We start from the raw sequence: 13,391 nt of genomic DNA on the forward strand, positions 1-13,391 counted from the left end.
TCCCAGGTTTGGTGGTCCTCCCATTCAGTAGGGAACACCAACATCCAATCTAATCACCTAGCCCCAAACCCTGGCATCATCCTCAATGCCTCCACATCTAAGTAATTACCAAGTCCTTGACCACCTTCCTCCTCCCCAAGTCTACCTCTCCAGGCCCATTTCCCTGGTCTCAGCTGAGGCTCGTCTCAGCCTCAGGGCCTGGATGACCCCAACCACCTTCCAATCAGTCTTCCTACCTCTGATCTTACACCTCAACTGCTCTCCAAATGCCTGCCTGCATGAATCCAATGTCAATCCCCTCCTGTGGTAACACACTGCCTTCTGGAGCACAGGGGCCCATCTGAATGTAGCCCTGCCTCCCACACTACCCATAATGCCAACAACTCACCCTGTACCAGCTCTTCTTCACATCTTTCTGCATGCTGACCTTTTCTACTGAGAATACCCTCGTCTGCCAGGCCAATACTTGATGACTCTTGAAGACAGACTCAGCTCAAGCTTTATCTCCCTTCATGCTCCCCATCATACCCTACCAGAGCGGACAGGATCTCACCCCACTGACCATCTGAGCATAACTCCAACTGTACTGGGATAACCTGCTCACCTACCTGCCTGTCTGGGAGTGCACCTTCATATTCCTGGTACTCAAAAAGGAGCCCAGAAAAATGAAGGCACTTGATAAATTTACCTTCTCAGATTAATCACTGGGTCATTCATCACCACATGGACACCAGATGGACTATCTGTTAGACATGCCCTCAACAAGCCAGGAAGTTCCATGACCCTCAACAAGCCAGGAAGAGGGACAGGGCAATGGAAGCCTTTGTTTAAAGCCATAACTCTTTCAAGCTCAGAAACAGGGTGGACAGATGGGGACAGCGATTAGAACAGACAGTGGAGGGGCACCCGGGTGGCTCAGTCAGTTAAGCACCTGATTCTTGGTTTCGGCTCAGGTCATGATCTCACAGCTTGCGGGATCGAGCCACACATCGGGCTCTGTGCTGATAGCATGGAGCCTGTTTGGGATTCTTTCTCTCCTCTCTCTCTGTCCCTCCCCCTACTTGCTCACTCTCAAAATAAATAAATAAACATTAAAAATAAACAAACATTAAAAAAAAAAAAATACCCCCAGACAATGGACACCTAGCTGCACAGGTCAGCTGAGAAAGGAAACTGCAGATGGCTGCCTGCACAACTCATAATTATTAAATGTATTAGAGAAAAGACCAATTGGGCAACACTAACATAATTCTAACATCCTCATTCTCTGTTTCAGGGATTCATCTAGTTGGTAGTTTTTGTTTTGTTTTGTTTTGCTTTAACTGATGGTTTGTTTTTTTTTTATTCTTTTTTTTATTTTTAAAAAAAAATTTTTTTTTCAACGTTTATTTATTTTTGGGACAGAGAGAGACAGAGCATGAACGGGGGAGGGGCAGAGAGAGAGGGAGACACAGAATCGGAAACAGGCTCCAGGCTCTGAGCCATCAGCCCAGAGCCTGACGCGGGGCTCGAACTCACGGACCGTGAGATCGTGAGCTGGCTGAAGTCGGACGCTAAGCTGATGGTTTTAATGTGAAGAAACAGCAATAATTACTAACATTACTAGAAAAAGATTTCACATTTTGGAGACAATGAGACATCTCACACAGCGTAGGGATCTGTGGAACAATCACCATCACATGCTGACCATGTGAGTAAGGTGGACTATGGCCCCAATTGCCCTGGAAGGAGCCACATTCTTCACTGTGCGAACACCAAGAATCCCCAAAGAGGGCCCCCGACTGGGACAGTTGCAGGCTCACCTGGATGGTTCCCACAGGACAGGTGGCAGCAAAAGAAGCAGACACTCATACCTCCCCACCTGGCTTTTGCCTCTGGGGAAGCTTATGTCCATAAAAAAAAAGACCAACATCCCTGAGATAACACTTTCAACACGCTTCTCCCTTCCCCCAACACTGTCAACGATTATCACTACCCAAATTCTTCTACCTGGAATGGTTTCGCATTCAAGGCCTTCCACCCTCTCCCCCACTCTCCACCATTAGCTCACAAGCCCACTCAGTGTGGTGTTCTCACTGACCTACCAAATAAGTCCTCTACCTGGGATACCTCTCTCTCTTCTCAGTGCCTTTCCAAATTCCACCATCTCTACACATGACCTCATCTCCTGATCACAGACCCCATCCGCCAGTCCTAAAACAAATGTTAGTGGTGCTTCTGTGTGCCTCTCCATTTGGCCCATCCAGTCTTTACTGTCACTGACGGTGGATCTTAGAAACAAGAAGGATGTCTGATATTTCTCCCTGGATGCTAGAACACCTTATACACGGGTGACATTCAAAGAATGTTCGCTGAATTGAATTGAAACACAGTTTCTTGCCTTTTGACTCTAGCCTACAAGGACCTGATAAGAGATCCAGAAGTCCTAATTGAGGAGAACCAGAGTCTTGTAGGAATGAAGGGCACCCTAAGGTGTACAGAGAAGTACTAAGGGCTCAGGCTGTGCACAGCACATTGTATCAATGAGACCTGTGTGAGCTGGCTGAGATCACAGCAATATGTGCGAGGGAGGTCCTTGATTCCCTACCTGCACGAGATGCCTGTGTGCATGTTCATAGGAAGGCAGCGCTCCCTCTCCAATCAGTTCCGTATCAAACAACTCCGTTATCAGGATATTGGCACGGCATGGCATGTCACCATCTAAGAAACATGAACAAAGAGCCAGAAGCAAGCGGTCAAAAAAATATTTACAACAAATACGTGAAAGATAAAAGGTTAACAGATCACTAAATTGAAAGCATATACATATACCGAAGAATTCAATAGTGTCATGCAACTAACTTTCCAATGGCTCACCAAAGAGCCCATTTCGATGTACATATACACATCAAAATACCAGCAACTGATAAGTCTTGCTTAAGAGAATGTAAGTGTCCACTACACCACTCTTTCAATTTTTCTGTACATTTAATATTGTAAGGGACTTGCAGAACTGATAAGAAAGCTATAAACACCCAAAAAGAAAACCAGGCAAAAATACAAAGAGACAATTCAAAACAGAAAAATCAATCAATTATATGGAAAATGTTATTTATTTATTTATTTATTTTTAAAGTAGGCCCCATGCCCAGTGTAGACCCCAACACAAGGCCTGAACTCCTGACCTTGAGATCAAGAGTCAGGTGCTTAACCAACTGAGCCACCCAGGCACCCCAAAAATGTATCATTCTTATTAGCAATTGGAGAGTTGCAAATTAACAATTAAATAAACTATTAATATATTAACAACAATGCTTTGAAAAACAAAAACTTAATGCTTCTACTTTTTAAGTTTATTTTTTATTTATTTTTAAGAGAGAGCGAGCGAGCACGAATGGGGGAGAGGCAGAGAGAGGGGGAGAGAGAGAAAGCCCGAGCAGGCTCCATGCCATGAGCATGAAGCCCAACCTTGGGGCTTGAACCCATGAACCATAAGATCATGACCTAAACTGAAATCAAGAGTAGGAAGCTTAAGTGAATGAGCCACTCAGGTGCCCCTGAATGCTGGTACTTCTATTTCTAGGCTGCACAGAGAGAGAAAAACCAAAGCAAGAGAGGTTGCATGATTCCAATGATACTACAAGATCCAGGATTCAGAATCCCCAGTTCCTTCTACTAAATCCTCCTTAATTAAGTTAATTTCTTGCTACCAGTCAATCCCCCAAATAATAGTTGTTTTAGAATACTAGGATCAGGGAAAATCTTTTTGCTGAATCTATTTCTCAAACCTCCATCATGTAATGTAATGTTACTTCTACAATTACCATTTTTAATGAGCCAAGAGACAATAAACTTTGGAAGGGGCTAATTATCATAGAGAATTAACCATAAAAACTTCTAATGGCACACAAATTCTCATCTGACAAAACCCACTCTTCTTCCCCACACAGAAGACAAGTCTCATGGATAACAAAAGGAAAGAACCATTTAGGAAGCTCAAAGGAGGGTGAGGTAGAGAAAACCTGAAGTCATGGAGACCTGGGGCTGGATCCCACTTTCTAGCCTTGAACCTTCAGTGCTGACCATCAGTCACATAATCTTTAAAACAAGAGTAATGAGATATGGTGGTAGCACAGCCAAGGAAAAAGCTGTCCACTTTCACTTTCTTTTTTAAGTTTATGTACTTTGAGACAGGGAGAGAGTATGTGCACACATGCTCAAGAGCAAGGGACAGAGAGGGAGAGAGAAAATCCCAAGCAAGCTCTGCATTCTCAGCACAGAGCCCAATGCAGGGCTCCATCCCAGGAACCTGTGAGATCATGACCTGAGCTGAAATTAAGAGTAGGACACTCAACTGACTGGGCCACCCAGGTATCTACTGTCTACGAAGTACCCTTGTGCTCAATGGCAGTATGCCATGCAAGGAGGCTGACAAGAAACATCTGTCTCTTGGCACAGAGACTGCCCTCCTGAATGGCACTGCCCACATCTCTGATATCATGCCAAACTCGAATGGAAATGTATTATCCCAAACTGCACCCAACCCCTACACAACTGCTTCTCCCTCCGATGCTTCTGCCTCAGTGGATGGCACCACCGGTCACACAGCCCTGAAACCAGGGCATCATTTGTCAGCTCCAGGAGAGCAGAGACCCTGCCTGCTCTGCTTGCCATTTTACCCCAATGCCTAGAACAACACCTAGCACCCACAACAACCAGCAAACATTGGCTGAATTCTTGATTCCTCCCTGTCATCTTACATCCAATCAGTCACCAAGCCCTGCCAATTCTACCTCCTGAATAATTCTTAAAACAATTTTGTAACTTAAAATGATTTATTATTCAATTTGCTTCAAATAAACAAAGTTTTATGATCCACTGAATCTCAATAAATACTCTTGAAGAGCCTGGTATCTAGCATGTGAGTGCTAATACAGGAGGGTGCAGTGGGAACCTGGGGAGGGGTGGTTACCCCAGTGCCTTGTAGGTCTTTGCCACTTGACTAGATGGACAAATGTTGCTCCCCAAGCTACCTGTGGAGTACTTGGGATCAAACTTAGCCACCCACTGTAGTCAACTAGAAAACTAGATAAAATATATGAAACAAGTGTTTTCAGATGTTGAATAAGAGGAAACAAATTTGTTCTCTAAGAAGAGAAACAAAGTGACCCCTGCAACTGCTCTGGCTTTCTGCCAGTAGGTAGTTTCCAGATGCTGTACAAAAAGCATGATGTCAGGCAGAACGTAGCAATCTTGCTGAGGTAAAGAGATAGCAACTGAAGCTGAGAGAGGGCAGGTGGCTGGGGCTCACGACTGGGGGCAGGGACCAGAGAGGATGTTACACAGAAAGCAGGTTTCCGAAATCTGCACAGGACTCCCCCGAAGCCTCTTGTTGAATATATTCACACATATAGAAGAATATAGAAAGTCTGGCAAAGGACGACCATAGAGCTAGAAATTGAATAATTTCCAGAGCTCACAGAGGACTGGGAAACATTCTAGTTCCAATCAGCCAGCACCAGACACTAAGCAGAGACCCCAGAAAAGCCATGCTTTGCTAGTGTGACCAAGGTAGTCTTAAAACAGGGGCGCCTGGGTGGCTCAGTCGGTTAAGAATCTGACTTCGGCTGAGGTCATGTTCTCTTGGTCCATGAGTTTGAGCCCTGCATCTGGCTCTCAAACAGCTCAGAACCTAGAGCCTGCTTCATATTCTGTCTCCCTCTCTCTCTCTGTCCTTCCCCTACTCATGCTCTCTCTGAAAAATAATAAACATTAAAAAAAAAAAGAAGAAGGAGGAGGAGGAGGAGGAGGAGGAGGAGGAAGAGGAGGAGAAGGAGGAGGAGGAGGAACAGTGGTTTTCAATAGAGGGCAATTTTGCCCCTACCCACCCCCAAGACATTCAGCAATGTCTGGAGACATTTCTGGTTGGTACAAATGCTAGTGGGGGAGTAGGTGATACCAGCTTCTACTGGTTAGAAGCCAGGGGTAAACATCCTCCCAACAAATTATCAGGCCCAAAATGTCACTTTTGAGAAAACCTGACTTAAAATTATTCTAACCCGGGGTGCCAGGTGATTCAATCAGTGGAGCATGTGGCTCTTGATTTCAGGGCTCTGAGTTCGAGTCCTACATTGGGTGTAGAGATTAAAAATAAAAATCGTAATAAATAAATAAATAAATAAATAAATAAATAAATAAATAAATAAATAAATAAAGCTATTCTAACCCTGCTCCAACAAAGCTTAAAAACAAGCCCTGAGGGCCGCCTGGGTGGCGCAGTCGGTTAAGCGTCCGACTTCAGCCAGGTCACGATCTCGTGGTCTGGGAGTTCGAGCACCGCGTCCGGCTCTGGGCTGATGGCTCAGAGCCTGGAGCCTGTTTCCGATTCTGTGTCTCCCTCTCTCTCTGCCCCTCTCCCGTTCGTGCTCTGTCTCTCTCTGTCCCAAAAATAAATAAACATTGAAAAAAAAAATTTAAAAAAAAAAAAAAAAAAAAAAAAAGGCCCTGAAAGGATCAAACTAACCTACTAGTAGCCTAACTGCATGCAAGGCAAAGCCTTTTTTTTTAATTAAAAAAAAATTTTTTTTATTTATTTTTGAGAGGGAGTGAGCAGACACGAGACAGAGAGAGGGAGATAGAAAATCCAAAGCAGGCTCTGTGCTGACAGCAGAGAGTCCAAGGTGGGGCTTGAACTCACAAACCATGAAATCATGACCTGTGCCAAAGTCAGACACTTAACTGACTGAACCACCCAGATGCCCCCAAAGTTTTTAAAGGGAGACAATAAACTCTGGTACTCAGCAATGCAAAACTCCCACCATACATAGCATCCAAATAAAAATTATTAGACATGTGAAGAAGAAAAATGTAATCCAGAATCAGGATAAAAATTAGTCAGCAGAATAAACCCAGGAAAGACTGAGGCAGTGGAACCAGAAGATAAGGATGTTAAAACAGCTATCTGGTGGCTCAGTTGGTTAAGGGTCCAACTCTTAATTTCAGCTCAGATCATGATGTCATAGTTCATGAGATCAAGCCCTGTGTCAGGCTCTGCACTGACAGTGTGGAGGCCTACTTGAAATTCTCTCCCCCTCTCTCTCTGCCCCTCTCCAACTGGCTCACACATGTGCGCATGTTCTCTCTCTCTCAAAATAAACTTTAAATAATGTCCTCTTAAAAAAAAAAATAAAAACAAAAAACCCCAGCTAATATAGATATGACAACTATTTAAAAAATCACATGAAAAAATAAGAGCGATGCAAGTTATAAAAAAGAATCAAAGGAAACCGTTAGATATGAAAAATACAGTATGAGAAATAAAAAGTTCACTAGATGTACTCAGCAGATTAGACACCACAAAAGAAAAAAAACAGTAAACCTCAAGACCTAAGAAACTAACATGTCCATCAGTAGGTGAGGGGATGAACAAATTAAAGTATGCACACACACAGTGCTACTCAGCAACCCTTGATCCACAGAACGTGGATTAAACCCAAAAGCATTATGCTAAAGAAAAGAAAGAGTACATGTGGGTGATTTCACTTACTCAAAATTCTAGAAAGGGGGGGATCTAATCTACATTGAAGAAAGCACATCAGGGGCGCCTGGGTGGCTCAGTCGGTTGGGCATCCGACTTCGGCTCAGGTCATGATCTCGCAGTGAGTTCGAGCCCCGCGTCAGTCTCTGTGCTGACAGCTCAGAGCCTGGAGCCTGTTTCAGATTCTGTGTCTCCCTCTCTCTCTGACCTTCCCCCATTCATGCTCTGTCTCTCTCTGTCTCAAAAATGAATAAACGTTAAAAAAAAAAGAAGAAAGCACATCAGTGGATGCCTAGGATCAGTGATATGGAGGCAAAAGACTATAAAGTGGCCATGAGGAAATCTGTGCACGGTAAAGACTTTCTACAGTCTGGAATGCAGAAGAGGTTACATATGTGTTTACATTTGTCCAAACTCAAACTATATACTTAAGACAGATGCACTCATTTTTAAAAAAAATTTTTTAATGTATATTTTTGAGACAGAGAGAGAGAGAAAGAGAGTGCACACGCACTGGGGAGGGGCAGAGAGAGAGGGAGAGAAAGAATCTGAAGCAGGTTCCAGGCTCTGAGCTGTCAGCACAGAGCCTGATGTGGGGCTTGAACTCCGGAACCACGAGATCATGACCCGAGCCGAAGTTGGGCGCTCAACTGACTGAGCCACCTAAGTGCCCCAGATGCACTCATTTTATGTACATTATACCTCAATAATGTGGACTAAAAAATGAGATAATTATTTGCACACTCTTTTGTAGGCTTCAAAAATAAAGGGCACACTAATCCTTTCTTTTGTGCATGTTTCAGATTCTCCATTTAAAAAAACATTTTTTTTAAATGGGACAAAAACGTTGATCTTATATAGATGCTTCCATCTAAAATACTGCATTTTAAAAAACTGGTGATATACATAACCTCATCCCAGAAGCTTCTTTTGCAAATCTTTCCACTGTCTCTCCAGGTATCAAGTGGCATGTGAAATTTTAGAAGTCTGACTCAAATGCCTAGACTATAAAAAATATTCTGAAAACCTGGAGAGACTGTGCTATATAGGCAAATCTCTCATGTTGGATGCTGAAGCAGGATGTCAGCACTAAGCAAACCTCTTTCTGCTATCTACTTAGTTTTACTTGTCGATAAAACTCAAATCTCTGAGAACTGAGTCACATAAGAATTTCAACTTGCTTAAAGCAAAAGGAAGTTTCATTTGTCTCACCACTGTTGAGCATTAGTTTTGGTTTACTCACTGCTGATTTGTTTTCACTAGTAGAGAAGCAAAGTACTTATCTTCAGACCAAGTGGAGAGGCCCCATTTCTCTTCAATAACCTGAATACGTTTATTCCAGATAACTAGAATAAACCTTGTCTTCTCTCCTATAAGAGTGAATAAGGCTTTTAAAACAGTATGTTTTGTTTTTTTTTAAGTTTATTTATTTTGAGAGAGAGAGCACGAGAAAGCACACTATCATGAGAGGGGCAGAGAGAGGGAGACAGAGAATCCCAAGCAGGCTCCATGCTGTCAGAGCAGAGCCCCATGAGATCATGACCTGAGCAGAAATCAAGAGTCAGATGCTCAACCGCATGAGCCATCCAGGCACCCCTCAAAACAGTATGTGTTGATCTTACCTGGCCCCACCGTCACCTCAGTGGAATGCTTGTTAATAATCTTAATCTTATCACTGAAGCCATTTTTCTCCACAATCTTTACAGCAGCATCAGCCATAGGCTTGAAAACCTAGAAATTGGAGCCAAAACCCAAGTAAAAATGAGCAATAAATCAAATAACATTCTAACATCAAAGATTAGTAATCTCTTGGGGCGCCTGGGTGGTGCAGTCGGTTAAGCGTCCGACTTCAGCCAGGTCACGATCTCGCGGTCTGGGAGTTCGAGCCCCGCGTCAGGCTCTGGGCTGATGGCTCGGAGCCTGGAGCCTGTTTCCGATTCTGTGTCTCCTTCTCTCTCTGCCCCTCTCCCGTTCATGCTCTGTCTCTCTCTGTCCCAAAAATAAATTAAAAAACGCTGGGAAAAAAAAATTTTTTTTAAAAGATTAGTAATCTCTCTTTAAATGGAGAATCAAGACACAATATGTCTTGATACAGGTTCTAAGACTTGAAGTAAAAGAGGTCTCCATTACAGAGTTACCTCCTGAATATATAAAATGTACCTCTGTTACTGTTTGATACAGGCAAAATATTTCTTGGGCTGATTTGATCTAAATAAATGAGACTTCACCTTTGTAACTTAAATAGTTTATTCTCCAAATGCATGTCATAAAAATGAACACAAAGGGAAGGCCATCCACTGGGTTTAACTTGCAGGAGTTAAACCTTACATGCTAGGCACACTGGGGAGGCAGGGCTTCCCAGGAAGGTTGCACTACCTAGTAAGGACGGCAGGTGTCAGAGCCAGGCTAGAAGAAGGCAGCAAGGGGATTTGCTTCACAAAACCACACCCTGGGGGAATGGGGCTGGACAACTGTACTCTCTAGAAGGAAGTGAGACTGTTACTGCATTAGTTGTTAAATGTAAACAGGCGTCAGCTCAAAACTGTCCCAAATCCTCGCTGCTGGCATAATACAGCCTCTATTTTATGGCATTCGAGGACCTCCATAATTTGAACCACCTTAGTTCCCCCAGCCTTATTCCCCTCCTAATCCATCCCCACCCATGACTGATGCTCCTGCCACACTGATCTTATTGTGCACTAGGGAAGCCTTAGCCTTCTCTGCCCTACCCCAACCTGCCAAGGCAAACCCAACTTTCCAGGAAGCACGAAGCCCCTGCTTCTCCAAAGCCTTCCTAAACCCTTCACTTATCCCTAAACACAAACCCCTCCAACTCTTACTTTCTAGCTTGCCCAATTTAGATTGCACGGCTCCAACCACGATAGTGCATAAAACATACAGATGCACATGTGGCCACACCTACAGAGTGGAAATAGAACAAAATGATAAAGTAACTGGTCACAAGGACAAGATTTCCATTTTTCCTAAGTCCTTTTCTGCGTTTTCCATATTTTCTACCATGAACACATACTTCTTTTATTAAAATCAAAAGGAAATGCTATATTCTTCTGTAAAGGATACATATGTGCTTACCTAGGAAAAAAATCGTTCCAATCTGTTTCAAATTATTTCTAGGATCTGGCTTGGTGTTTTTAGATGTAGTCTGAGGGCCTCATGACCTCAGTTCTCACCCATCACTTTGCCTCCACCCCAAAGTTATCACAAGTTCGTATCATCCCCTCAGCCCTCCTGCCTCTGGACATTATCACTCATCTCTTCTGTTGACCCTTCAGGCTTGACATTCACAGTCTCCTCCTTAGCTTAAGACCTCAAAATCTCTCCCAGAACACTTCTTTCTGGAATGGCCCCTGAAGATGACTTCCCAACATCATTCTGTGTACTTCCCTGCACCTCCAGTTTGGGGAATGACTGTATCACTTCCAAGTGGTACACCTGTCTGGTCTAAGTGTAACTGAATCTCTCAGGCCATGTCACTGAAGTAAGTTAAAGAGGATTGAACCTTATTCTGGCCAAAGATACCCAAAGAGAGGTTTGCTAGAGATTTCTGAGAAAGTTCTTCTTGCTCTTACAAAGAAGGAAAATAAGTGAGGAAACCAGGACCATGCTTTATTCTCAAAGCATTTGCCACAGAAATCACTGTAACGAATACACCTTCCCAAAATATTCCTCACTTTTCAAACGTGTTAAAAGAGAAGTTTATAGTCACTGTCTGTAATTCCTTGTATTCCATCTACTCCTCAAACCTATTCCCCTGAAAATACCATTTAAAGGAGGTCACCTCCTAGCTACCAACCTAACAGCTTTCTCTCAGTCCTCATCCTACTCAACTGCTACATCAGTGCTAATACAGTGACCACATGCATTTAAATAGACGTTGATTCAAACTAAGTGTAATTTAAAAATTCAGTTCTCAGGGCGTCTGGGTGGCTCAGTCGGTTAAGTGTCCAACTTCAGCTCAGATCATGATCTTGCAGTTTGTCAGCACAAGCCCCACGTCAGGCTCTGTGCTGACAGCTCGGAGCCTGGAGCCTGTTTCAGATTCTGTGTCTCTTTCTCTCTACCCCTGCCCGACTCACACTCTGTCTCTCTCTCTCTCAAAAAAAAAAAAAAACATTAAAAAAAAAATTCAGTTCCTCATACTAATAACACTGCAAGTGCTCAGCAGCCATATGTGGCTACGGACCACTATGTTGGCCAGCACAGCTCTAGAATATTCAGCATCACAGAAAGTTCTATATGACAATGCTGGGCTAGAACATCCACACTTGCTGACCACTTCCTTTTTCCCATGAATGCCCTGCAACCTTGGCTTCCACCTCTGCCCTCTAGGGTCTCTTTGCATCTGTCTGAACTTGCCTTTACTGGCCACCCTTCTTCCCTCACAGGCATGTCCCCAGCTCTGCCCTTCTCATTTTACTCTCTCCTTGAACAACCTCCTACAATGCCAGCTTCACCTGCCACATCTGCAAATGAGTTTGGAAATCCGCCTGTACATGCCACTCTCTAAAGGTTCAGACGTCCATCTCCAGAGACTAGCAGGTTCTCACTCATTGTTCTAGACCTGTCTTTCCAGTTGTGGAGCTCAGGCAGAGTTGAAAACCACAGGGCAGTCCAGCTAGAACTGAGTTGAGAGGTTCAAAAGGTGGTTACTAAAGTAAAAGCTGGGAGGCCACCATAAGATGTCAAGAGCCAAAAAGAAAAGATCTGAGAATCACAGACCAGAGCACCAAGACAGAAGTTAGAAATCCAGGTAACTGAGATGGAAATATATAGAAAAACCCAACAGCACAGTCCTACCAATTCTGCCAGAAAACATGTTCTTACCGTAAATATATATATAACACACATATATGTATGTATGTGTGTACTTTTTTTTTAAGTTTATTTACTCATTTTGAGAGAGAGCGCGAGCAGGGGAGGGGCACAGAGAGAGGGAGGGAAGGCGAAATCTCAAACAGGCTCTGCACTAAGAGTGAGGAGCCTGAAGTGGGGCTCAAATCACAAACTGTAAGATCATGACCTAAGCTGAAATCAAGAGTCAGACGCACAACCGACTGAGCCACCCAGGTGCCCCCTCACCCTGTATTTTCAATTAGCAGTCCACGCATAAAGTCACTCCTGCCCTGGGACCTGTCTCTCTCATACTTACCACATCCAACATGAAATGCATTCTCTTTCCTACAAAGTAAGTATCTTCTTGAGTTCCTCTCACCAGTCAACAGCATCACTGTTCCCCCAGACAACCATGCTAGAAATCTCACACTCACACATCCTCTCCCATCCAAGATACCACTGTAGGGCTAGCACCTTAATTAGCAACCAAAAGACCAAGTCTCCAGGTCTAGCTCTCCTATTTATTAATTGTGAGATTAAGTCTTTAATCTCTCTGGGTCTTAGTTTCTTCATTTGTAAAGTAAGGATAATAAAATTTACTTGAGACTAAGGTAACTATCCTAAAATATAAATTTTTTTGTATCTGTTTAAAAATCATGATGATGGAGGCACCTGGGTGGCTCAGTTGGTTAAGCATCCGACTCTTGATTTTGGCTCAGGTCATGATCTCACAGTTTGTAAGACTGAACCCTGCATCAGGCACCATGCTGGATGTGGAACCTGCTTGGGGTTCTCTCTCTCCCCCTCCCTCTCTCCTGCTCATATTCTCTTTGTCTCTCTTCTCTCAAAAAAAAATCTTGATGATGCCCCAGAAGGCCAAGAAATGACTCTTGATCTTTTTATGAAGTCCTGAGACAAGTGCACAGAGTCATACACTCATACACACACACACACACACACACACACACACACACACACCCCTACCTCTCTCAGGACTTAATGGAGACCTGAAGCCCATTTT

General features: G+C 43.5%; 1 protein-coding gene across 16 annotated transcripts in view; it reads right to left on the minus strand.

Annotated features, from left to right (window-relative positions):
* The window catches only part of PRMT7 (protein arginine methyltransferase 7), a 47,300-nt gene that overhangs the window by 16,078 nt on the left and 17,831 nt on the right, over positions 1-13,391 (minus strand). For 13 of the 16 annotated variants that reach the window (XR_007147250.1, XM_047834738.1, XM_047834736.1 and 10 more), the window contains 2 exons: positions 9,139-9,247; positions 2,588-2,700 (listed from right to left, as the gene is read on the minus strand). Coding sequence is in view for 15 of the 16 variants with exons in the window: in XM_047834738.1 (XP_047690694.1) it covers positions 2,588-2,700; positions 9,139-9,247 (222 nt within the window). In the remaining variant the exon portion in view is untranslated. Of the gene's footprint in view, positions 1-2,587; positions 2,701-7,525; positions 8,892-9,138; positions 9,248-13,391 lie in introns of those variants that run through there. The other 3 variants (XM_047834742.1, XM_047834740.1, XM_047834743.1) reach the window with 3 other exon arrangements.

This window comes from Prionailurus viverrinus, chromosome E2, assembly GCF_022837055.1.
Source record: "Prionailurus viverrinus isolate Anna chromosome E2, UM_Priviv_1.0, whole genome shotgun sequence".
In the NCBI taxonomy this organism is placed as follows: domain Eukaryota; kingdom Metazoa; phylum Chordata; class Mammalia; order Carnivora; family Felidae; genus Prionailurus; species Prionailurus viverrinus.